Source organism: Gopherus evgoodei, chromosome 4 (assembly GCF_007399415.2).
Source record: "Gopherus evgoodei ecotype Sinaloan lineage chromosome 4, rGopEvg1_v1.p, whole genome shotgun sequence".
Taxonomy (NCBI): Eukaryota; Metazoa; Chordata; order Testudines; family Testudinidae; genus Gopherus; species Gopherus evgoodei.
The window spans coordinates 139,228,340-139,255,441 of NC_044325.1; the positions used below are offsets into that span (position 1 = coordinate 139,228,340).

General features: G+C 47.4%; 2 protein-coding genes and 1 long non-coding RNA gene across 4 annotated transcripts in view; 2 read left to right on the forward strand and 1 right to left on the reverse strand.

The window, feature by feature from the left end:
- Nucleotides 1–15,065, forward strand: part of IP6K3 (inositol hexakisphosphate kinase 3) — a 34,230-nt gene extending 19,165 nt beyond the window's left edge. For both annotated transcript variants that reach the window (XM_030561374.1, XM_030561375.1), the window contains exons 3-6: nt 9,303–9,510; nt 10,925–11,103; nt 11,801–11,976; nt 13,153–15,065. In XM_030561374.1, the coding sequence (XP_030417234.1) occupies nt 9,303–9,510; nt 10,925–11,103; nt 11,801–11,976; nt 13,153–13,629 (1,040 nt within the window). In that variant the 3' untranslated portion in view covers nt 13,630–15,065. The remainder of the gene's footprint in view (nt 1–9,302; nt 9,511–10,924; nt 11,104–11,800; nt 11,977–13,152) is intronic.
- Nucleotides 15,066–17,920: 2,855 nt separating this feature from the next.
- On the forward strand, nt 17,921–27,019 carry LOC115650866 (ubiquinol-cytochrome-c reductase complex assembly factor 2). Its single transcript, XM_030561379.1, has 4 exons — nt 17,921–18,100; nt 25,452–25,526; nt 25,949–26,018; nt 26,841–27,019. Exons 1-4 carry the CDS (start codon nt 17,963–17,965, stop codon nt 26,936–26,938), a joined length of 381 nt encoding a protein of 126 aa, XP_030417239.1. The 5' UTR covers nt 17,921–17,962; the 3' UTR covers nt 26,939–27,019.
- Nucleotides 19,027–20,859, reverse strand: LOC115650867. Its single transcript, XR_004000234.1, has 3 exons — nt 20,524–20,859; nt 19,490–19,601; nt 19,027–19,181 (listed from the first exon to the last, which is right to left on the reverse strand). It is a non-coding gene; the product is annotated as an uncharacterized LOC115650867 (long non-coding RNA).
- Nucleotides 27,020–27,102: the final 83 nt, after the last annotated feature.

Here is a 27,102-nt window from a genome sequence, read left to right on the forward strand (position 1 = left end):
TCCCTGAGCTTCTGTCTCTTGCTGTAACAAGCTCGTATGGTGCTCCCAAATATCTGCCTGCTGCTGGCTAACTGAGCTGAGCGCACACCTGTGACAGACATGCACAGCAGCTGAATTGTTACGGATTATATGTCAGCAGCATGAGTCACATGCCTGTTGCTTTATTGCCAGTAGCTTGGGAAGTGGGTTCTACAGGAGACTGTTTTTGGTGTGCTGGAGAAATGAGCCTGATCTGGCTGCCCCGACTCAGTCCGCACTCCTACCCAACGCCCATACCCACCCAGCTGATAATTTCTCCATACACACAGCACATGTCCCTTATAATTTCTCTTCTAACTTAGTACTCATTACATAGGCCTTATCACTTAATACACATGGACCCGTTCTCACACACACATTCTTCATCGGCTTTCACTGTGTGATCTGAGGGCGCTGAAGCCTCAACAACTTTCAAAGTGAGCCAAACAAAATGACAGGTTTCAGAGTAGCAGCCGTGTTAGTCTGTATCCGCAAAAAGAACAGGAGTACTTGTGGCACCTTAGAGACTAACAAATTTATTTCAGCATAAGCTTTCGTGGGCTACAGCCCACTTCTTTGGATGCACAGAATGGAACACACAGACAGGAGATATTTATACATACAGAGATCATGAAAGGGTGGAAGTACGCATACCAACTGTAAGAGTCCAATCAATTGAGATGAGCTATCATCAGCAGGAGAAAAAAAAACAAAAATGGAAGCTCATTCATTCCTTTCCTAGAGCCCAGTACTGTGTGATTTGCCTGAGTAAGAATAGCAAGTTCTGATCCCCTAGTTTGCAGAAAATGAGAGAAATATATGTAGAAGCTGGAGACCTCCAAGCCAAATGGTGCTCTGTACAACTGTTTATCCAGCAAGATATAGTAGAAGCCAGGGGAAAATAATACATTGCATTTTTAAAGTAACTTTTGTCCTGAAAGATTCCAAGGCACAGAGAACCAGTGAGATGCAGCTATCTCTGGGGAGGAGCTGTCAACCAGGTGGATGGGACAGCCCGTAACACAACAGTTTCCCTGCTGAGAGGATGCCCTTTGTTTATTTGTGGATGTAAGCCCTTGAAGTAGACTTCTTTTTATACACAGGTAGCATTTAATTATCCCTCATTAGGAAATGACTGAGGCTGGCCTGTAAGCTGTCATTCCCTCACTCAGTAATAATCTGACCTTTGGTTAATGAGACTGCTGCGGGTTGTAATGCAGAACTAGCCCAGTGCCCCTGGGACAATGAGGAGGTTTGTGGCTGTCAGCCCCTGCAGCCTGGCCAGACTCTCACTGATAAAGGAAGTGTTCGTTTTTTTTAAGGCTACTTTGGAATAATAGTCTCAGTTAAATTCCTGCATGCTGGCATCTATTAACCCTTTCAGTGCGAGTCAGGAGATGTGGACTGATCTTGCTAAGAGACACAGCTCAAGGCTGCTCTAAGCTATGATGGTTTGTTGCAACCCACTGAAGGTCTTTATATATGTAGGGATTGCTAGAGTACTGTATGTTCTGGGCATGCCCTCTCCTGATCTAATACACTCCTCTGCTCGGGGACAGGTGGATAGAAATAGAAGAGGCTTGCACTGAGCTGGCTGTACAACATGTGAGGATTCCCCCACGCCTGATCTTCAGAGGTGACAAGTAATTATAGCACCAGGTGAAGTCAATGGAGACTGTGGGTTTCCAGCATCTCTGAAAATCAGACTCAGTATTTCCATTAGCTAGAAAAAGATCTTTAAAACAAAATTAGATTAGCCTTGAAAAAAACATGGTTTAAATTAGCTTTGTGAAACCAAAGCATTAATAGAGAGATTTGGAAAACTTCCACAAGGTTTACCCATTCCTGCTTTATCCCTTATCACCATCGTTGCTGAGTGACTTCCAATCAATAACAGATTTTGTCCTTTGCCTGTGAGGGAGGGGAGTGTACCATCTCCCTTTAACACATGGGGAACTGAGGCACAGAGAGGCATAGTGATTTACCTGAAGTTGCACAGGGAGTCTGTAGCAGAGCCAGCAATCAAACACAGATCTCAGACTCCAAAGACTTTATCACCTTCCTACTATCAGTCCTTTAGCCCTCTTCCTGACTGGGCCATTGGTAACCTTCTGTCATGGTATAAACCCCCACTCTGAACCTTAGCGTCCAAAAGATGGGGTACCAGCATGAATTCCTCTAAGCTCAATTACCAGTTTAGTACTTGTAGCGCTGCCACCAACCAGGAATTCCAGTGCCTGGTACACTCTGGTCCCCCTAAAACCTTGCTCGGGGACCCCCAAGACCCAGTCCCTCTGGATCTTAACACAAGGAAAGTAAACCCTTTCCCTCACCGTTGCCTCTCCCAGGCTTCCCCTCCCTGGGTTACCCTGGAAGATCACTGTGATTCAAACTTCTTGAATCTTAAAACAGAGAGGAAAATTCACCTTCCCCCCTCCTTCTCTCTCCCCCTCCCAGACTCTCCCTGAGAGAGAAAGTAATCCTAACACAGAGAGAAATTAACCTTTCTCTCCCCCTTCCCTCCTTTCTCCCCACCAATTCCCTGGTGAATCCAGACCCCGTCCCCTGGGGTCTCACACCAGAATAAAAAAAACAAACAATCAGGTTCTTAAACAAGAAAAGCTTTTAATTAAAAAAAGAAAAAACAGTAAAAATTATCTTTGTAAATTTAAGATGGAATATGTTACAGGGTCTTTCAGCTATAGACACTGGGAATACCTTCCCAGCCTAAGTATACAAGTACAAATTAAAATCTTTTCAGCAAAATACAAATTTGAACTCCTTCCAGCCAAATACACATTTGCAAATAAAGAAAACAAACATAAGCCTAACTCACCTTATCACCTAGTACTTACTATTTTGAATCTATAAGAACCTGTATCAGGGAGATTGGAGAGAAACCTGATTGCACATCTGGTCACTCTCAGAACCCAGAGAGAACAACAATCAAAAACTAACAGCACACACAAAAACTTCCCTCCCTCAAGATTTGAAAGTATCCTGTCCCCTGATTGGTCCTCTGGTCAGGTGACAGCCAGGTTCACTGATCTCATTAACCCTTTACAGGTAAAAGAGATATGAAGTACTTCTGTTCTATTAACTCTTACTTATCTGTTTATGACACCTTCACAGAAGACTGTGCAAACCTTAGGCCAGATCCTCTGCTGGTGGAAACCAGCATAGCTCTGCTGAAGTCAATGAAGCCTCATTGATTTCCACTAACTGAGGATATGGCCCTTATCTCTAGCACTTGTTGACTGGATGTCGGTGACCAGCAGCTGAGGTTTGACATTGATGGAATGAGAAATCGGAGCAGGGATAGACTAAACTTTTAAGATACTCAAGTCTCCACCCTCTCCAGTCCCTACTCTTCTGGGATCCATTGTCAGGGTCTCTAGATAACCAGACAAATAACACCAGCTATCTTCTAACAAACTAATCAGTTGCTGTGTCAAAGGCTAATATTTCTGAGGTCAGAAATGATCCCTCTCTGTTTTCCAAATAAGCAACAAACTCTTTCTGTGCACAACATCCACCATAATACCCCGTCCATGCAATTTTAACATTCACCAAAATGCCTTGGGTTATGAACTGATTTATGAGCTGACTCTCATTACTTTGCAGTTTAAAGGGATACACTGTGTTCAGCGTAAGTCTAAATGTTCTATAAAATCTAATTGTAACCCACCATTGCATGATTTTTTAAATTACATTTTCCTCCTCAAATTTTCCCAGCGATGCCAACTCTCGCTATGGTATTGTGTCCCAGGAAATGTAATGTTTTTCTGAAAGCCCCAACTCCTGGAATCCTGTGATTAGGTGAGAAACTCAACTTCCATTTTTTAAAAAGAATAAGTTTATGTCCCTTATACTTGCAGAGAAAAGCTGGAAAACGTTTCCTGAATGCACCCTAAAGGCTCAAAAAACAGAAGACAAATAAATAGAATCCAAAACTTATTATTTATTTATTTTATTTGGTTTTTAAACCAATCTCCTGATTTGGGGGAGGGGGCAGGGGAGGCTGACCCATGATTTTGGAATGCTTGGTGTTGGAAAGAATGCATTTCCCTGCCTTGTTTGCAACCCAGACACCACAGAATTGAAGTCATTTGTGGTAATTAAGGCCTTGATCCTGCAACTGTATCTGCATGGACTTTCCCCCTGCATGCATGCAGAATCCCAATTAAGTCTAAGATGCCCCCAGGTGGAAGAAAGGACCTACCCATGAATATGCAGTTTCAGCCTAGTTTCCCTGTCCAATTTGTGTGAAATAATAATTAATAATAATAATCATTAATAATACCTAACTCTTCTAGTGCTTCTCACCCATTGCTCTCACAACTCTCTACAAAGGAGGTTGGTATCTTAATCGCTATTTTACACATTGACCTGTGGGTTTACGTGACAATATTACACAGCTGCTTCAGGGAAAAGCACCTGCATTCTAAGCATTTTTCTGTAGCTCACCAGAATGCAGGACTGAATGAGCCTGACCCTGGGGTTTGTCCTGGAACTGTGCAGTGTTGCCTGGAGTAGTTAAGGCATCAAACGCCTGCAGATTCGGCGACAGCCTTGTTGTGTTGTTTTGCTTTGTTTTCCCTTTTTGCCTGTGACATCTCAATGAGTTTTGCAGTAAGTGGCAATAAAGCTGTGATCCTTGTCCAATCCATTGTGTTAGCACAGGTAGTTTTTGTCTCTTCCCACTGCACATGCCACTGCTGGGAGAGACAAGGCTGGGCACATTCAAAAGAGGTGAACTATTTTCCCATAAGGAGGAAGAGAAGGTTAAATGTCAAAAGGAATATTCTTGTGACCTCTATCGCCAATTGGCGCGTATAGATGTCCCCTGTCTCTATTGTTAGCCCCTCTTGGGGCTCAGGGACCACTATGTAATGACGACACTGTGCACAGTATTGTTCAAATGTCATCATTTAAATCCAACACCGTGTTAGTGCTCTTTAAAGAGCATCTGCACAGACTTGGCAGCTCACTTACCCATTTCAGGCAGATCAAGTGACCTTGAGACAAGCATTCTCCCTTCCTTCCACCCCCCTGTCTCTCAGTGCTGTCTGTCTAGGTTGGAGCTGGCTACAGGATTATGGATTTATTTTTCAGGCCCACTTCTGTTCAGATTCCTATTGCGCATGGCAGTAAATAAGCACACTTTTACATTTAAAAATAAATATGCGAGAGAAGAGGTAGCAGCTACATAGCAAAACAAATTGTAGAGATGCCTCTTGCATGCAGATAGCTTCTGTAAATATAGTCTGTCTGCCTAGCTTGCTTTGTATAGAATGGGACGGAATTTTTGGTGGGACTGAAAGGAAGGGAATGGAAAGCACTTTAATGCAACAAAGCTTTGCTTTCAGATAAGAAACCCACAGTTGGAATAAAAGAGCAGTACAGTAGCAGCCAATATTCTTTAAACCAGGGCCGCCTGGGGGGGGGGGGGAGAAGTGGGGCAATTTGCCCTGGGCCCTGCATGGGCCCCCATGAGAGTTTTTTGGGGGCCCTGGAGCAGGGTCCTTCACTCGCTCCAGGGACCCTGGAAAACTCTTGAGGGGCCCGGGCCACCAGAGTCTCTTCCACTCCGGGTCTTCAGCGGCGGGGGTCCTTACAGGGCAGAAGGACCACCTGCAGCCGAATTACCACTGAAGCGGAACCTGCTGCTGAAATGCCAGGTCTTCAACGGTAATTTGGCAGCAGGGAGCCCCCGCCGTGGGTCTTCGAGGCATTCCAGGGGCCCCCTGCCGCCAAAGACCCCAGGCCCCCTGAATCCTCTGGGCGGCCCTGCCTTAAACCATGTATTATATATTTGTTTTGTGAATTTACAGTATGTCAATTATGAGACATAAGCAAAATTAGCCCAGTCCCATAGTGCTATATACCATGAAACAAAATATATTTATTAAAGCTGGGATTTTCAAGTGTGTCCATATTCCATTGAAATTTTGATGCCTCACTGCCATTGAAAAATGTCCCTATTAATCTTCATATTAATATAAGATATTTAAGACCTATATGTTTCCTGCTATATAGAACGTATAGGGCAAGACCAGCATGATTCAATGGGGTTATTATGCTGATTTACACCATCTGATGCTATGGGACAGCTTTTGAATGTTGCACCCAGCATTTGAGATGTAGCTATAATATATTTGATAAGAAATATACTCTGAAAACAGACTGTAGAGTTAACATTGAGGGGGTCTTACGTTTGTCTCACAGTGATTGCATCGAGTCAGCCTAGATGAAATTGTTTTCATATCTGCTGGCTCTGCAAACTCAAACTGGGAATCTGAGAGGCAAGATGGATGTATTACTGGTTCTTGCATGATCATCTCTAATCCAGGCTTGGTAACTGGAATTTAATTTACAATTCTGGGGGTGATGCACAAGCCAGAATAAAATCTAGCTCCCTCTCTTTAAACTGTGCTGGTATTGCAATGCTGGCACAAGAGGAGGGTGGGAAAGGAAGGTCCAGATTTTCGAAAATGCTGAGCACCCACAACTCCATCTGAAGTGGATGCTTAGCACCTTCATAATTCAGGCCATGAGCGCTTGTTTTAGTCAGCAAAGTCAGCAGATATGACTTTGAAGATGAGCAGGGGGGCAGTTTAGTGGAGTAAGAAACTGCCATTTTCACAGTCATTTTCTGACGGTAATCTCTCGCTAAATGGAAGGAAGGGGGCTTCCATAATTGTTCCATTATATTTCCTTTGGAAAATGGAATTTCCTTATTTCTAAGCTGCAAAAATACATCTCCCTTCAAAGACTGATGGGGAGGTTTCCACCTAGTGATTTCTAGATAGGAAAACCAGATCTATATTTTGCCAAGTGGTGTGGTTCTTGCTCTTGGTGGCTTTTGTAGGTCCCTAAAGCCATCATTATGAGCTGCTTTTGGACTGTGCTTACTATTGTGGGAGTTGGAAATGACTGGGCACTGCTGTGAGCAGCTCACATGGCTAGAATCCTGTCTAACACTGAAAAGGCGATGCTCTGAAAATCCCTGCACTGCTGGACTCTGGACTGGCACTGCTGTAAGGAAGTTCACAATGCAGGAGTGATTGATAGAATTGACAGAGAAGTTCTCACTGTCAGATCAGGGCTGTCCTTAGCAAGGGGACCACTGCAGTCAATCTTTACCTGAAAGGTGATAGCTGCCTCATACACAAGCCATGCCCGTGAGTCATTTGTCATTTGAAGCGCTGAGGCAAGGGTCCCTGTTACTAAAACTTTTCTAAGAGAGGGGTAAATACATAAAAGGTTGCATTGCAGAAAGGTTCAGCCATGTGATGCCTATTAAAGTCAATGGAAGTTGCACAGCTAAAATACTGCGGGATGTTTTGAATATTTAAGGATGATGCCTAATATTTAGCATTCCAGGCTTTCACCAATAGGTATCACTGTCCGGCCTCATAAGTCAAGCAAGAGACAGGTATGTAGCCAATTAGTGTTCTCTTCTGTGCCCCCTAATGGCAATATGAAGTGATTGCAGAGGCAGTCTTCCATTCCTGGTGGTCTTTAACTCCTAGAGAAAAACCAATACAGTGCATTGGAAGGCCAAACCCATGCCAGCGTAGCTGATACATACAAAGGTAATTACTGTGGGCCACACTTTCAGACCCGCACACGTGCTTTTGGAGATCTGGCCCTGTGTATTTTCCTTGGTTTGCAATCGGAACAAAGTCCTCCAACTGGGGCATTATTGGCTAACTCCATGGCCACTGATAGATTTAATGATGCTGTCTACAATCCCCCCACCCCCACCCCAAACATTTTGGAATTTGGAAGGCTCTAACTCACCAGGGTATCCGTTTACTTCAACAGTCCATTTGTTACAGTGCAAAGTGTGATAAAATAGGTCACACTGCTAAGATACTGTTACACTTGCTCTTGTTTATAATCTGAAACTATTCAAGACCAGCTTTCTAAATAGTCAGTCTTCCTCTGTATTTTTCAGTGGTAGAGGGTTTTTTTTTGCAGCCATTAAAAATGCCATTGGCCACTTATAAGAAATCTGAAGATTGACTTCAGTGGAGTTATGTTAGAGATGAGTTTGGCTCTGAGTAATGGGGAAAGCTGCAAAAATGAGTGAGAAATCCTTCGGCAAACAAAGCTATTTTAATATATAATGTATTCATGCATGGATATACAATAGTTCTGCATGGCACTTGTGTAGGACTTTTCATCGGCAGAGCTCACTGTGCCTTAGAAGAGAGTCCTTGTTGCCAAGTGGGGAAGCTGAAACACAGGGAGGCTTCAGCAGCAAGTGAGGGGCTCGACATTGCTGAAAATTAAGCCCAGGGTGTCTCAAATTGGGTTTCCCAAAAACAGAGGTATCCAAAATTAGAGGCTACAGTTGACGTTGAGTCAAGGCAGAGCTGGGCCTGGAACTGCAGTCTCCTAGGCCAGAGTTCTATCTGCCTCTCCTGGACAGAATGTTAGACCTGCTCAGATGCAACTGCCTGGAGAACCCTTGGAGACCACAAGACCTTATTGCTGGTACAGGCAATGGATATGACTTAATGCTGAAGACCTATTATTTTGGAGCAGAAATTCCTTAGTTCTGTCCATGCTAATGACCACGAAGTCCTGTGTGGCCACAGAATCACTACAATAGGCACTTCCTTACCTGTGCTTTACCGAAACTCCTTATGACAATGCAGCAAGGTTCCTGTAGCCGTGACTCTTCTAAATTCCAGTGCTTTCATTGATTACAGACACCTTGTGCGCACACTGACATTTGTTTCAAGGATTCTCCCTCTCTTCCCATCCTCATTTTGTTCCCTGCTGCTGGAAAACCACTTAAGAGCGAGAGACCTGAATGGCTCCTTGTAAGCGAGCCAAGCCCTCAAGAATCCTGCTTCAGGCCCCTGTTGGTTCAGCTGTTGCATAACTTGGAAAGAATGAATGCCCAGAGTGGAGTGGAGAATGCAAAGAACATGATATACAGGACAGCTTCCATGTGAGGCAGCAAGGTGGGGGTTGGGTGGAATGGTAGTAGGGGGCATCTAAAAAGCCGTCAGCTATTTTCCAGAGGCTCAGGGACTGCTTACATTTACAGGGCGGAGGATCTGATTTCAGCAGTTGCTAGAGCACTAAGCTATCCTTGGGTAAGTGCACTGCTAAGTATCAAAGTTCTGATACAAGCACCTTGAACAGAGTGGGATGACACCTGGCTAATCATGTAAGCAATGACTGGTCTGTAATAGCTCAGTGCAGGTTAACCTGTTGCCTGGGAAATTTTTGTCACATTCACATGATCGTCCCTCCTTTTGTAGGTATCATCTCGGTGTGCCTCAGAAAGGACAGCGTGGGCAACCTAGGCCTGATAGCCAGCCCCAGCCTGCCGACCGACAACTGCAGTTCCTTGGATAAGGAGCATTCGGTGATGCTATGTCAGGAGATCAAGCGGATGTCCACCACCAGCAGCGAGCGCTTGTTTGTCAAATGGAGTCAGGCACCTTTCACAAAGACCATCAAAGACAGGTGAGTGCCCGGTGCGAGCAAGAGGTGGCTGCATGAGTCGAGGGGCTCTGAAGCAGCACTAGCTCCGCTTGCAATCTGAGCCAAATACAGACTGATGGCATTTATAGTCTGTGCCTTGTAGGCACGAAGCCCAGGTGGGTGGTATGCTTATGTCTGGCATAGGAATATTCCAAACAAATAATGGGCTGGAATCGGATCTCACTCTGGTTTTGCCACGGTGTAACTCCATTGGCTTCAGTGGCGTGACTCCTGATTTACTGCAGTGTAAATTAGATCAGAAACCAGCCATTGGCTTCAGTGGCCTTCTCTCCCTGCAATCTCCCAAAACTATGGGCCAGATTCTGATGTCATTTACACAGGTGCTAATCTGGAGTGACTCCACTAACTAGTGGAGTCACTTCAGATTGACACCTAGGTGATTGTGACCAGGATTTGGGCCTTTTTCACAAACACCTCTTATTTGACCTCCACTTGCCATCAGGCAGAATTGCAGCCTCTGAATTCTGGAGAGAGAAGGGGATGCTTTTCACCTCCTCTGCCCCAAAAGCAGCAGGAAGGAAGTGAGGCCATGGCTGTGCCTCCTGTCCCCCAATCACTGCCCAGAGAAGCTCAACAGCAACAGAAGCCGCACAGAGGATAGTGAGATGCACCCTGTAGAAGGCTGTAAAGGGTATGTGTGCAGCCTTTACGCACAAAAGAATACCTCCTGATAGTCTCCTTGCATGGAGCAGTGCTGGACCAACCTCAATGCTGGCTCATGTCTACAAAACTCAATGGAGCCCTGAACAGTTGCTCTGCTAGAACTTCAGAGGAGATCCACCCTGACTTTTTAAATTCTCAAATGTTTTCAGTGAGATGCAGGATCAATCACTAACTGGTTCAAAACAGACCCAGTTTAGCTATCGTTTAGAAGTACGATCCAGCTCCCATTAAAGCCAGTGGGAGTTTTGCCACTGACCTCGATGAGAGAGGAGGAATCATACCCATAAGATGGATGAAACCAAGGGTTGAATACACAGGGAGAATGAATCCACTCTCCCCATCAGAGGTAGTCCCTCTAACCCAGAGATAAGGCACATTGGCAGGCAGTTTGCCTGTGCTGCACCTGTTAGGTGGATAAATGGAGATCTCCAGGCTTCAGTGCAATGGATCTGGGCCCCTTCACAGAAGCCAAACTCACTTTAAAATTGCAATAAAAAAATATTGGCACCAAGCAACCGCCTAACTTCCTGAAAATTACTTTAACTCAGTAACAAAGGATCCCTGCAGGTTAGCCAGGATGAATACTTGTTTCCTCGAGGGCCCCTGAAAATTTCCCTTATCGGGTTTCATACTCTACAAAAGGAGGGGAAAAGGCCAACTTCTTTTCTGGGAGCTTACAACCAAATTTGCTTCTTTGGTGTATTTTGTCTAGCTGCCCCGGGAAGGCACTCCTGAGGACGGAACTTCAGTACCATACGGACGTCTCTTCGCTCATGGAGGATACAAATGGGAACCAGCCAGAAAGAAAGAGCTATAACCCCTGGGGACTGCACTGCCACCAGCTGCATCTGAACCGCATGTCCTCCAAACTTGATGAGAACAAACTACATCGTATCCTTTTTTATTCCAGCCGTTCTTGTTGCACTTTGCTTATTGCTTATTTCATAGCGGTGATGCTGCGTGGGGGGAGACCAACCTTCTGATGGAGAGTTGATAGTATTTATATTGGCTGCTAATAATGGATCACAATCGTAATCAATGAAACATTTTAATGTGTAGGTTATAACAGGCCCCAAAACCCTTGGGCATGAATACAATGTATTTAACTGCATTCTGATCCTCTCTATCTGTGTTTAAAAGAAACTCCACATCAGAGGATGTCCATCCAAAGTCAAGGGAGTCCTTCACATAAAGGGATCAAAGCAGCAACAGCTCTTCTCCTTCGTCAGACACGTCATTTGATCACCGGTCACGTGATAAATGCAGCTTAACCCCACCACCAACAGACTTGAGTGACTTTAGTGTTGATGAAAGGTGTTGGATTGACAGCTCTGGGCTACATCCACACTAGAGAACTGAGCCACTGATAGTTTAACTGGTGATATTGCACTTAGAATAAGTTGACTGAAATTGGCAACAAGGGGCCAGTAGCCACGATGAGTGCTGGTGAAGGTGCATTGCAAAGTCTCAGTACAATTGTGAATGATTATGGTGAACTTCAGAGGATGCTCAGAGCCACCCCTGATTTTAAGACCTATTTCAATTGTACATTTAATAATAACTAGTCTCCCTTAACTCATGTGTCCAGAATTTCTGTTGCTTGAAAATGTGGTGTCAAAGTATCAATATCCCTGCATTCTGGACTTGAAGATGGGAACCAGGCAGCATGGAGATGATGCATCAGAAGAGAAGAAAGCACGCCACATAAAGAAGTGTGAACAGAGTACTTCTGGATCTCTTGGAGTTCGCATCTGCGGAATGCAGGTAGGGCGGCCTCTTGACCCCTTCAGTATTTCTGTTCTTCAAAACAAGCACAAGAAATTACCACTTAATAAACCCTAAGGGCCAGGTTGTCGGCTGGTATAAACGGCCATAGCTTCAGTCTTCATCTCAATTGAGCTACCCCATTTTACACCAGCTAAGGATCTGGCCCTAGACACATACATTGTCCTGATTCTCTGCCCATGCTGTTCAGTGTTAGTCAGGACTGGAACCTGGAAGAAAGAAGAACATAAACTTTCCATGCTCATTCATTTCTAGGATCTGGCTAGGCTAGTCAGTGCAAATACCAGACACCTTTTTTGTGCTAAATATTACATCTCTTCATGATGAAATTGTCACCCCCTTCCTGCTAGATACTGAAAGCATAAATTTGTTTCACTTATGCCTCTGAGAAGATTTAGAACATTGCTCTGCTGTGTCTGCGGGATAATTATTATGATTAAAACACATATATAGCACTGTAAATAGCTAGCGTCAAGTAGGTTCCTCTCCAGTCTTCAGTGTTTTGATACTGAACTGATTATGCTTTAAATTACATATGGTATGTAAACTAATTCTGTATCCACTCCCAGATCTTGATCGTGTAAATATTCCTGTCTAGATTTCCTTACAGTTCTTTATTTCTGTGCTTTGGAAAATAAGACTGTTGTACAGCTGAGGGTGGGTACAGCACCTTTATTAAAGCTTGTCTAGAGTGGTTGTTTATTCCAGTTTCAGACACTGGTTTTGCTGCAAACACTTAATGTAGATGGGAGTAAATTGCTATCAATCACTATTTCCCCTCATGTTTCTTATACCAGTTTCAAGCGGGGGTAAATTGTACCAGTGCAAACTGCGGCTTACAGCCTGTCTACACTAGGGGTTTGTATCAGTGCAGCTATCCTGCTGGCTGGCTAGCAGTAGCTTAAACCTCCCATGTAGACAAGATTTTAGATTCAGTTAGCAGCCTGCTGCATCAATTGCCATGTGCTGTTGAGACTGGAGAGGAACTAAGCATCCCATGTACCAGCTTGATTGTGGACCCTTTCATTTTAGATTAACTCTAGACTACGTGCTTTTCCTTCTGTTGAACTAGCTGGATTACTTACATGCAGGATGTTTCGAAGGTGCAATAATTTGAGAGAGACACAATCTGGATTATTGTTCTTTTTATTCAAGGTTTACCAAGCAGATACTGGCCAATTTCTCTGCAAAGACAAGTATTATGGAAGGAAACTATTGCCCGATGGCTTCAGACAAGCTCTCTACCAGTTCCTTCACAATGGTAACCACCTCAGAACAGACCTCTTGGAACCCATTCTGTTACAGCTAAAGGCTCTGCTTTCAGTCATCAAAACCCAGAGCTCCTATCGATTCTACTCCAGCTCCCTTCTCATCATCTATGATGGACAGGAAACCAAGGACAACAAAGAAACTTTAGACAACCATCCTCAGGGGTGTTTTCAGAACGTAAATTGCACCATGCCACATGGGACTGGTCACCCCAAAGTTGACATCCGCATGATAGATTTTGCTCACACCACTTATAAAGGTTCAAAGTATAATCACACCATCTACGACGGGCCAGACCACGGCTATATTTTTGGTCTAGAAAATCTTGTCAAAATTCTTGAGAATACTAGAGAAGGAGAATGACAAATGCTGTGACATGGCATGGACTTTGTGGTGATAGATATCCCAGGAAGGGACTGCCTATGCATTGGGCCAACTGCATGGAGCCCCTCATGGCTTTTGAACATCCTGTGTACTTTTTGAAATGAGAGCATTGGTGGCACATAGCATCTTCTGCGCTTTCCTAGGAAGTCATTACCGAAGCGAACTGTAAAAGCAAAAGATTGAAAAGAATCCACCGTGTTTGTGATCTCACTGAAGATTTATTTTCCTTTCTTCTTTTACTGCTGCCCTTGATTTGTTTACAAGCGAGAGGAAAGCATTACTTGAAAGAATCTTAAAATTAACATAGGGCCTGCTCACCTCCATATGCACCTGCAAAGCCAAGAAGAGTAAGCAAAGACCGTGAGTTGAGAGACTATTAAGAGGTGTTGGCAGGTCTTAACAAGTTGCCGCATTACTTTCAACCCAAGCTCAACAAGGACATTCAATGACACAAACAGAAGAAAACTGCACTTTCTGATCGTCACGCTCCAAACACCTGGCACTTTTAAGACTGTGATAATGTATGAAGCCCTCAAGACAGTGTGTGTGTGTGTGTGTGTGTGTGTGTGTGTGTGTGTGTGTGTGTGTGTGTGTGTGTGTAATATATATATATGGTATATGTGGTGCTATATAAGAGGTGCTATGTTTAAGAGGTCCTTCTTGTAAGGAATTTATAGTCCCAAGGCATGAGTGAGGATGCTACAAAGCGCAAACAGACTCATACAAGTACTTAATATCCTCTGGAAGAATAAGGGGACAGACTAAGGAGTTTCTGAAGGAGAGGATGGAAGGGAGCCAGATATATCAGAGAGTGCTGAGTCTGTCCGATACTGATGTCAGGAGTGCCAATTAGGTCAGATACTGGTCATGAAAGGATTCTCATCAGGACCTGGTAGCATGGAAGAGAATTTGTGACATAAGGCTTGCCTGTGCATGAAAGATATTCCAGAATAAGGTACGGTGTGAATAAAAAGTGGACTAGCTCTTCCAAAATAGCTCTGTGTGTGGTGCTTGTATTCTGGAATAAGAGTGCCTTTTTCTTGCTCAGCTTAATCCACTTGCAAACTGCATTACTCCAGAATAAGAGTGTCCACACATGTAGTTATTCCAAAATAGTTGTTCCAGAATAACTTCATGTTTGGACAGACCCTGAATCAGGAACTGGACACTTAGGGTCATCTTTTTGTGTGTGTGTGTACATGTGCATGTGTGTGTTTGGAGGACACAAAATTGGGAAAATTTAACAAAATGTTTACAATATTAGTGGGCAGATAAGAATACGGAACAAACAATATAACCAATTCCTTCCTGTGCAATGAGGGGAAACCTGTAGAATGTCCTTAAGTCAGGAACAGAGATACAGAATCCAATTACTGGGGAGCTGAAGTGTAAATAAAATTGTCCAGGTCACTGTTGCTTATTGTTGTGCGCCTCTTTTCCTCCCTTCCTGGGCTGCCTGGAGTTATGTTGTGTTTAGCACTGATCACTTTAAAAGAATCATTCTTTTAAAGGTTTAAATGTTCCTGCAAGGGAAATCCGTTCACATGTACTTTATTGCATGCAGCTGGTGAATACCCACAAATTATGGCTGGCAAATTCAATCGTCTGGCTGGCTTGCATGTTTTACTTAGGCAGGATGAAATCAAGTTCTTTACTGGAAGTTGTTTACAACACTGCATGTTCCTAGCATACAATCTCAGATGACCACAAAGAGCCACAGTAGCCCCACTTGAGCAGTCAAGGTGCCAAACCACCAACAGCTTTGGCCCAAATTGTACATATGTGATCCTAGCAGCACTTTGGAATGGATCACTTGATGAAAATCTGTTTTGTTCATTCCCTCTGGGGCACCTGGCATTGGCCACTGTCAGAAGACAGGATACTGGGCTAGATGGACCTTTGGTTTGACCCAGTACAGATGTTCTTACGTTCACTTTCTGGCTTTGCCCAGACATTGCCCTTTTCTAAGATGCACATGTAGCTCTTTTCTGAGCATCCTCATTCTGCCAATCTTGACATACAACCCTCCACAAGGGAAAATATTCCCTCATTACTTATTGTTTACCTAGATAAATCAATGCACCCTTGTGCTAGTCTTCAAGCATGCTGTAACCCTGCAGCTGTAGTAAAGAGTGTGAGGAGGCAAACTCAGGTCTAACTCCCGTCATGGCTGCCACAGGAGGGGATCAGGAAGGGCTGAGGGTGAGGGGTTGGGTTGTGGCGTTTGATTGCTCCTCTGAAAAGGAGTGTGCATCCTGGCAGAGCTTCCTGATGGATATAAACTATAGCCCTACTGCTCTGTAGGTGTACAAGAAGGGTGGAGGCCATAAGCAGCACAGCTGCAGACTGTGAAGTGTAGGGACTGCTCCGGCCAGGAGCCCCCTAAATGCAAGACACTGCAGAGGAGGCAGGGCCATGTCCTTGCTTTCCAATGCATTAGGGCATGGGTCGGCAACCTTTCAGAAGTGGTTTGCCGAGTCTTCATTTATTCATTCTGATTTAAGGTTTCGCGTGCCAGTAATACATTTTAACGTTTTTAGAAGGTCTCTTTCTTTAAGTCTATTATAACTAAACTATTGTTGTATGTAAAGTAAATACGTCTTTTTAAATGTTTTAAGAAGCTTCATTTAAAATTAAATTAAAATGCAGAGCCCCCAGACTGGTGGCCAGGACCCGGGCAGTGTGAGTGCCACTGAAAATCAGCTCGTGTGCTGCCTTTGGAACACATTCCATAGGTTGCCTGCCTCTGCATTAGGAGCTCCTGCCTGTGTGCAGCTGACGGTGGTGTCTAAATGCTATGAATAGGACTCCAGTAGGAGGTGGAACAGGCCAAGATAGTTTGGTTACGTGCTGTGAAAACCCCTGCGTTAGCTATTTCTCTAAGCAGGAGATAGGCTCCATTGTTACTTGCAATGGGGAAAGAGGTTCCTTACATTCCCTTTTCCTCTCTATGCAGTAGCAAAGGGCAAGATTCAGCCCTCCATCAGGCATAAGGTATGCCTCTGATTTAGAGTACAACCTTGTTACTGGGAGTGGAGGTGGAGAAATGGATAAGCCTTTCTAGGCTTTAAAATGGCCAGAAAGCAAGCACGACACTAGCTGTTCTGTGTGGCGCAGTCGGTAGCCTGGCATGGACACGTATGCAGCACAGCAGAAGCCAGATCTCTTTGTCAGCTGCACAAAGCCTTGTACACGGCAGAATAGGCAGCAGGCTAATAAATGAAGGGGCAAAGCAACACCGTTCAGCAGCAGCCTTTCAAAACACAACTGTTCTTATAGCCATGTTAGTCCCAGGATATGAGGAAGACGAAGTGGGTGAGGTAACATTTTATTTAATCAACTTCTGTTGGTGGACAGGAAAGGAAGGCACAAGCTTTCGAGCTACACAAAGTGAAGATTTCTGTATAGCTTGAAATCATTTACCTTCCACCACCAGAAGCTGGTCCACTAAAAGATATGACCTCGCCTACTACCTTGTCTCTCTCAAATGACAGGTTATGAACTAGTGCATGGGTGACCCCTTTCACACAAGCTTCTGAGTGTGACTCCTCATAAATTAAAAACACATTGTTTTATATTTAACTCTATAATAAATGCTGGAGGAGAGGCAGGGTTTGGGGGTGGTGGCTGACAGCTCATGACCTCCCATGTAATAACCGTGTGACCCCCAAAGGGTGACAACCCCCCGTTTGAGAACCCCTGTATAAACCAATGGATGATAGGCTTCAGAGTGTAGATTACGGGGTGATCCTGATTCCCTTCTGCTCTTTAACAATTCCAGGGATGTTTTCCACAAGAGACTTGGTGGTCTGGTCAAAGTGCTGTGGAGTTCATTGGAGCCTGGCTGCCCCCGTTCTCTCTGCAGACAATATCCCTGAGGTCTCGTGCTGGTCCCAGGCAGGAGCATGCACCGGCCACTGAGCCATTCCCCTCCCCTCTTAGATTTGCCCCTATCCAGCACGTTCCCTGCAGGCAGCTCAGGACCGTGCACCAGGCTCTGCACCTCCATCACCACCGTCTGCTCTGGGAGCGCGCTGCTCCCGGCCACAGGGAGAGCAGGAGCTAGTCCTTTCAGCGCATGCGTTGCCGCCTCCTGCTGCCCCCAACTCCAGCCCGTAGCACACGGCTTCGCTGGACGATGCTGCGCATGCACTATCTGACGAGCCGACCGGCCGCTCTGATTCTACATGCCTGTGGAAAGGTCCCTCTCGCCCTCCGTACTTTTGAATAATTCGAGAGCTTATTCGCAAATTCGGAGTCATGTGACCTGTTAATTGTCTCTGGGCGGGTGCGCGTGGGCCCCAGTCCCAAGATGGCGGCCACCCGCTACCGACGGTTTCTGAAGCTCTGCGAGGAGTGGCCGGTGGAGGAGACCAAGCGGGGCCGGGACCTGGGCGCCTTCCTGCGGCAGCGGGTGGCCCAGGCCTTCCGGGAGGGGGAGAGCACCCAGGTGAGCGCCGCGGGGCGGGAGCGGCCGCGCCCCCAGCTGGGCCGGGGGGGCGGATCCGCGGATCTCGGGAATGCGGGGGGGCGGGGCTGGGGGGGGGAGACAGCCACGGTCCGCGCCTCACCCCCCCAGTCCCTCACAGACCCCCCGTGTCCCCCCCAGCCACCTACACCCCGTGCACACCTCTGCCGCCCCCACAACCACCCCCGGCTTATCCCCCCTCACGTCTCTGCTCATAACCACTGCCTCGCGGCTTCCCTGCCCCCCCCCGCGGCCCCTCACTGCCCCCCGATCCCCCCGTCACCCCCTTACACCTGTACCCCGTACACACCCCTTCAGCCACCTCTGCCTGCAGTCACTGCCCCCCGATCCCCCGTCACCCCCTTACACCTGTACCCTGTACACATCCCTTCAGCCACCTCTGCCTGCAGTCACTGCCCCCCGATCCCCCCCGTCACCCCCTTATACCTGTGCCCCGTACACACCCCTTCAGCCACCTCTACCTGCAGTCACTGCCTCCCGATCCCCCCGTCACCCCTTACACCTGTACCCCGTACACACCCCTTCAGCCACCTCTGCCTGCAGTCACTGCCCCCCGATCCCCCGTCACCCCCTTACACCTGTACCCTGTACACACCCCTTCAGCCACCTCTGCCTGCAGTCACTGCCCCCCGATCCCCCCCCTCACCCCCTTATACCTGTGCCCCGTACACACCCCTTCAGCCACCTCTACCTGCAGTCACTGCCCCCCGATCCCTCCCTTCACCCCCTTACACCTGTATCCCGTACACACCCCTTCAGCCACCTCTACCTGCAGTCACTGCCTCCCGATCCCCCCGTCACCCCTTACACCTGTACCCCGTACACACCCCTTCAGCCACCTCTGCCTGCAGTCACTGCCCCCCGATCCCCCGTCACCCCCTTACACCTGTACCCTGTACACACCCCTTCAGCCACCTCTGCCTGCAGTCACTGCCCCCCGATCCCCCCCGTCACCCCCTTATACCTGTGCCCCGTACACACCCCTTCAGCCACCTCTACCTGCAGTCACTGCCCCCCGATCCCTCCCTTCACCCCCTTACACCTGTATCCCGTACACACCCCTTCAGCCACCTCTACCTGCAGTCACTGCCCCCCGATCCCCCCGTCACCCCCTTACACCTGTACCCCGTACACACCCCTTCAGCCACCTCTGCCTGCAGTCACTAACCCCCCGATCCTCCCCGTCACCCCTTACACCTGTACCCCGTACACACCCCTTCAGCCATCTCTACCTGCAGTCACTGCCCCCCGATCCCCCCGTCACCCCCTTACACCTGTACCCCGTACACACCCCTTCAGCCACCTCTGCCTGCAGTCACTGTCCCCCGATCCCCTGTCACCCCCTTACACCTGTACCCTGTACACACCCCTTCAGCCACCTCTGCCTGCAGTCACTGCCCCCCGATCCCTCCGTCACCCCCTTACACCTGTACCCTGTACACACCCCTTCAGCCACCTCTACCTGCGGTCACTGCCCCCCGATCCCCCCATCACACCTGTACCCCGTACACACCCCTTCAGCCACCTCTGCCTGCAGTCACTGCCCCCCGATCTTCCCCGTCACCCCCTTACACCTGTACCCCGTACACACCCCTTCAGCCACCTCTGCCTGCAGTCACTGCCCCCTGATCCCTCCCTTCACCCCCTTACACCTGTATCCCGTACACACCCCTTCAGCCACCTCTACCTGCAGTCACTGCCCCCCGATCCCCCCATCACCCCCTTCCACCTGAACCCCGTACACACCCCTTCAGCCACCTCTGCCTGCAGTCACTGTCCCACGATCCCCCCGTCACCCCTTACACCTGTACCTTGTACACACCCCTCCAGCCGCCTCTACCTGCAGTCACTGTCCCCCGATCCCCCGATCCCCCCGTCACCCCTTACACCTGTACCCCGTACACACCCCTTCAGCCATCTCTACCTGCAGTCACTGCCCCCCGATCCCCCCATCACCCCCTTCCACCTGAACCCCGTACACACCCCTTCAGCCACCTCTGCCTGCAGTCACTGTCCCCCGATCCCCCCGTCACCCCTTACATCTGTACCTTGTACACACCCCTTCAGCCTCCTCTACCTGCAGTCACTGTCCCCCGATCCCCCCGTCACCCCTTACACCTGTACCCCGTACACACCCCTTCAGCCACCTCTGCCTGCAGTCACTGCCCCCCGATCTCCCCCGTCACCCCCTTATACCTGTACCCTGTACACACCCCTTCAGCCACCTCTGCCTGCAGTCACTGTCCTTCGATCCCCCCGTCACCCCCTTACACCTGTACCCCGTACACACCCCTTCAGCCACCTCTGCCTGCAGTCACTGCCCCCGATCCTCCCCGTCACCCCTTACACCTGTACCTTGTACACACCCCTTCAGCCACCTCTACCTGCAGTCACTGCCCCCCGATCCTCCCCGTCATCCCCTTATACCTGTACCCCGTACACACCCCTTCAGCCACCTCTGCCTGCAGTCACTGTCCCCCGATCCCCCCGTCACCCCCTTACACCTGTACCCCGTACACACCCCTTCAGCCACCTCTGCCTGCAATCACTGCCCCCCGATCCCCCGTCACCCCCTTACACCTGTACCCCGTACACACCCCTTCAGCCACCTCTACCTGCAGTCACTAACCCCCCGATCCCTCCCGTCACCCCCTTCCACCTGTACCCTGTACACACCCCTTCAGCCACCTCTACCTGCAGTCACTGCCCCCCCCGTCACCCCCTTATACCTGTACCCTGTACACACCCTTTCAGCCACCTCTGCCTGCAGTCACTGCCCCCCGATCCCTCCCTTCACCCCCTTACACCTGTACCCCGTACACACCCCTTCAGCCACCTCTGCCTGCAGTCACTGCCCCCCGATCCCCCCGTCACCCCCTTACACCTGTACCCCGTACACACCCCTTCAGCCACCTCTGCCTGCAGTCACTGTCCCCCGATCCCCCGTCACCCCTTACACCTGTACCCCGTACACACCCCTTCAGCCACCTCTACCTGCAGTCACTGCCCCCCGATCCCCCCGTCACCCCCTTACATCTGTACCCCGTACACACCCCTTCAGCCACCTCTGCCTGCAGTCATTGCCCCCGATCCCCCCGTCACCCCCTTACACCTGTACCCTGTACACATCCCTTCAGCCACCTCTACCTGCAGTCACTGCCCCCCCGATCCCCCCGTCACCCCCTTACACCTGTACCCCATACACATCCCTTCAGCCACCTCTGCCTGCAGTCACTGTCCCACGATCCCCCCGTCACCCCTTACACCTGTACCTTGTACACACCCCTTCAGCCTCCTCTACCTGCAGTCACTGTCCCCCGATCCCCCCGTCACCCCTTACACCTGTACCCCGTACACACCCCTTCAGCCACCTCTGCCTGCAGTCACTGTCCCCCGATCCCCCCGTCACCCCTTACACCTGTACCCTGTACACACCCCTTCAGCCACCTCTACCTGCAGTCACTGCCCCCTGATCCCCCCGTCACCCCTTACACCTGTACCCTGTACAAACCCCTTCAGCCACCAACCCCCGATCTCCCCCGTCACCCCCTTACACCTGTACCCTGTACACACCCCTTCAGCCACCTCTGCCTACAGTCACTGCCTCCCGATCCCCCCATTACCCCCTTACACCTGTACCCTGTACACACCCCTTCAGCCACCTCTGCCTGCAGTCACTGCCCCCCGATTCTCCCCATCACCCCCTTACACCTGTACCCCGTACACACCCCTTCAACCACCTCTGCCTGCAGTCACTGCCCCCATGCCCCTCACAGCCCCCTACCCCCCCAGTTACCGCCTTACACCTGTACCCCATACACACCCCTTCAGCCACCTCTTCTCTTACATTTCTACCTACAGTCACAGCATCCCCTCTCTGGTACCCCCAGTCACCCCTTTATACCCCATAAACACCCCTTGTAGTCCTACAGCCACCTCTTCTCTTACATCTCTACCTACAGCCACTGCCCCTGCCCTCTACCGCAGCCCAGGCCCCTTACACCTATATCCATCCCAAACACACCCCTTCAGCCACCTTTTTTTAATTTTTTTTTTGTTTTGCAATGCTACCCTTTTAATAGCTACTGCAGCTATCGTAATTTAAATACTGGCAGGGTCATTTTAGGTCTGAATACAAAATGTGCATAGTGTGGAGATCAAGTATGGTGATACTATCTATCTCATTTTCCTGCCTCCAACAGCAACTATTACCTGATGCTGTGGAGAAAGACCAATCACTTCTTAATTCTCCCAATTTATTATTATGCAGGTTTTTCTGTCTGCTATTTTTATGAAGTTACGCAGATAAGACCTCTACCCTCTAATTATAAAACATATCTGCTCAGCCAGAGATATAAGTCTAAAGCGCATATGATAAAACTGTAATGGTTGTCTTTGAATACAATGAAAAAGTACCTAATGACTCTTAGAAGGGCTGTAGAATGTCTTGTATGAATGTATTAGGTAAATAATAAAGTATAACCAAGGCCCTCTCCTAGTTCAGTTTCTCCTCTACCTTATGAGAAAGGACATATAGCCCTGATCTGCTGCTTCTCAAGTGAGTGCCCCGATCACTCAAGTAAGGTATAGTTTGGTGTGGGTTGCTCTTCATTGGTTGTTGAAACTGTTCCACTTTAATTAAGCCAAAGACAGAGCTAACTAAGAAGTCTTCCTTAGTTCAGTGGTTATAGTACTGAGCTGTGGTGGTGGAGGCCCTGGTTCAAGTCCCCCCCTCTTCTTGCGCTGAAGGGTTTGCTACCTAGGCTGTTTTGTTTTTTAATTAAGTGGGTGCAGGAGGAATAAAAATGAATCACTCTTGTCCCAGACCCTTGCCCAGGCTGTGGGAGATCCAGTCCCCCCTCTGCCAGGGGACTTGAAGTTGGATCTCCCACATCCCAGGGACTGCCCCCCTCCCTCCACCCTCTGCCCCCCCTCCCAACCCCTCCACCCAGTCCCACCCTCTGCCCGCCCGATGGGTTCTTAATTCAAGGCCCCTTCCTTCCTCAGGAAGACAATGGCTCCTATGGATGAGAGGGGACTTAAATCAAGGACCCCCCACCTCAGTCACCTGGGAGAGAGGAGAACCCTCTTCAAACCCCTTCTAAGGGGCAGAGGGAGGACTCAAACCAGGATCGCCTGCATTCTGGGCGAGAGTCTTAACCATGGGACTATAGAGTGATTCTAGCTTTTTAGGTGGCCCAATGAGTAGTTAATTAAAGTGGAACAGCCTCAATAGGCAAGATTGAGAGAGGTCCCTGTTCAGATTCTCATCTCCTCAGCAGGCAGAGGGGGGGACTGAACTAGGCTTGCTAGTATCCCAGTAGCAGACCCAAACCACCATGCTAGAGAGGGCTGCTCATGTTGGAGTCTTGTTTGGGCCCAGTTAATAGTGAATTAAAGTGGAACAGCTTCAATAGGAAAGACTTGAGGGAGCTCCCATCAGGTAGAGGGTTGAATTGAACTAGGGTTTTTACCATCCCAGTAGCAGCCTCTAACCACCATGCTAGATTGGGCTGCTCATGTTGGTGTCTTGCTTAGGCCCAGTTAATAGTGAATTTACATGGAAAAGCTTCATGAGGAAAGATTGAGGGTGTTCTCTGTTCAAAGCCCTTCTCCTCAGGTAAAGGGGGTCAGAGGAAAGGGGAGGCGCTTACCACCCATGACCCCAAAATTGTACTTCAGGCATTATGCTAGGTCTTGCTCTAGCATACCAGTTCTCAAGCCCATCTGGCTCTGCACTTGCAGTTTAGAGCACTTTTTAAAATTAAACAAACACAAGTCCTTTGCCAGGAGGAGAGGAAAGTTGTATCTCAAGAACCCCTTGACCAGGACCCCAAATTTTTACCACTAATGGTACCCAAAGCCTGCTACTAGCATAGTTTACCTTTAAACAGAAATGTTACTGCAGCCTCTGTGGTTTCTTGTGCCTGTTGGCATTCCTTTTCTTGCTCACAGCAGCACCCCTTTACAGAAGCACTGTGGAAGTCTACTAATGCTCAGCTTATTGGGTTTGGGACTATGTGTTGGTCAGATCATGGGAAGGCTGGTAAGATATGGCCTATGTGAACACTGCTGATTTTCCCTGCTAGCTTTGTACAAAAGAAGTGATTTGAGCCTAGCCCAGTAACAAGAGCAGCGTATCAGCTGTGGTGAGTCAGTAACCTAATTGCACGCTGTTATTTATAAGCCTGCTCCCATTACCTACCCTGTGAGCAGTTTTCAAAGGTGAAACATTTAGCCTTGGTCACATATCAAAGATGATCTGACAGGCTAGGAGGTCCCTGGTTGTTGATGGCTTTATAAATTTATGACTATTACTTTGAATTCATGGCATGCACAGACCTGACCTAACCAGAAAGTTAATGAGAAAACAAGCAGAAGCTGAATAAAGTACCATGTGTGTTTGAGACTTTGGCCAAGCAGTTAACATAAAAAATATGTTTTATAATTAGGCACCAGGGGTCTTATTATCTGCATAATGTCATAAAAATAGCAGACAGAAAAACTATTCACAAATCAGTCCATTCTGTAAATAATGACAAGATGGCATGTGACTACAGACTTTTACTTTAACCAAAGGCAAAAAAGGACAAAAATATAGCACTTGGGGCTAAATAGTTCCCAAGCATTCCATCACAGTGCTCTTTCTGAGGACATTTTGCATTAGCAATTGTATTTAGAAGTCTTAGGCTAATTTTGGTCAAAATTAGCCTATGCTTTTTCAAGTTGTAGCCCTTTTTTATCATTTTTTTCACATTGTGTTTAAACATTATTGGTCATCCAATGTGATATAGAAAAATGGCACCACTTACAACACCTACATTCACCCAGATGATGACCACGAGATATGCACCTACCCTGTGATAGCAATGAAATTTTTCTTATGGACAGATTACCGTAACTCATTAATAAGACACCTTTTTAAATCTGACTGGTGGACTGTTTGAGTGAAGGAGCCTTTATTGCACATTACAGTAGTGGCGAATGGGCATGAGGCGAAAACTGTCCAGCTCAATTTCTTTACCATTGACTATTTTGTTCACATTTGATCCAGCAAATCCTTATGAGCAGAGTTTTATCATTTTGACTAGAGGGTTGCACGCTTTGTAGCCTGTGTAGGACCAGCCAGCAGGAGGAGTGAGAACATAGTTTTTATCCTTGAACCTGTAGCAGTTTTACAGGATACTGCCACTTCTGTTCCATTGTTAAGGTGCTCCTCTTCTCTTTTTGCGTGTGGCCTGTTACTTACAAGGATAAGCATTTGTTGTGCAGGTTAGGAGTACAGTTTCATAATGTTTATGTTCCTTTTCAGATTGCTGACCCTGCAAACTGTGACCAAATGTATGAGAGTTTAGTCAGAATCCACACCAATTTCTATAAAAACAAGGTGAGCTTTTCAGGCCAGGGACCATGTGTCTGTACAGCACCCTGGGGCCACAAATCAGACAGGGCCTTTTGAGTGCTGCTATAACAGAAGTATTAATAACAAGCTGTCTGTGGGGCTAACTGGCACCTTGGCTGTGAAAAACAAAGCTGAACTCATTTTGAGCAGCACAAACCTTTGAAAGGTAAAGTCATTTCAGAAGCAGCTCTTACCTTGTCTAAATTGATTTGTGTTTGAGCTTTGCTGGAGATGAGTCTAAAGGCCACAAGGTGGCACTGTGACTCTTCCCACTGCTAGTATTTCAACAGGAATGTTGTGCTTAGGACTTAGCAGATGGCTAAGGATAAGCAAAGCACTGGCTTGAGGAGGGAGAAGAGAAAAGGTGCTGTTGAGTCAGTAAATTTTTTTTTGTTTTGTTTGGGAAGTATCCACGCCTGAAAGATACGAGCTTCACTGGTGTGACAGTGGAAGAATGCAAGCTGGTCCTAGCAACAGGTAACCAGGTTCTGTTTGATTAGTCTGTGGTTACTCTTCCCCCACTCAGGCTTACAGGAATAGCTTGCACTGCTGTTACCTGGTCCGAGGGATACTCAGAATTTCACTCCTCAGGGCTCTTGGTGTGGCACTTCTTGCAAGCAATACCTTCCCATTAAAGAAAAAAAAATACATTTATGATTTCAGTTCTCTTTACCACCTAGTTTTGGGGAGTCCCTGTGGTTGGTAGTGTTAAGTGAAAAGTACTACTACTGTGCCCATGGCTATCAAAACTCAGGAGACCTCCATACAAATATGGAGAAGTAACAGGTAAAATGAGCATGTTGGTCAAATGTTGATCAACACCTGGGTTTGCTGCACTGATAGTTTTTTTTCAGGTCATACTTAAGGTTCACAAGCAGGGCTATGGGGAAGAAACTTACTCTATGCCTTCCACACCATATGTATTAAAAGTGCTAAAATTCAATAAGTTTGTTTCAGTAGTTCTCAGCTATCTCCTCAAAGGTTTAATTTTGCTCTTTACAACATCCCTAATAGCAGGGAGCCTTTTAGAGAAAAAGGAGTGCTGCTATGCACAAATATACTCGGCCAATGTATTTATCAGGTGCAGTTGTAGCTTTGCTCTGCTCCTGTTCCTAACTTTGACTGTTGTTGGGAATGGGAAGGACTGCCCCTGCGTTTGTTTAGATGAGAAAATAAATTTGTCTCCAGGCACTGAAATACAAACTCCTTAGACTGAAACTTGGAGAAGTCAGACAAGGGAGTCTGTTGACCAGAAATCTCATCTGCTTTTCTGCCTTCCCTCTTCTTTCCCCATTGCAGACAGCGGGAAACAGATGGAGGAAATGAAAAAAGGTAAATGGAAAAAACTGCGAGAGAAGTTCTCTACCAAGAATGCTGAAGAGGACTCAAAGTTATAACCTCTCTCCCCAGCTGCCCTCTGTACATATTCCTAAAGCACTGTATATTGCCATGATGAATAAAGCCATTCATTCCTCTTAGCAATAGCATTCAGAACTATGCCTGAGGCCCCCCATTTTGTTGTTCTAAAATCTGGGACTGAACTTGGCATCTCCAAAATTGG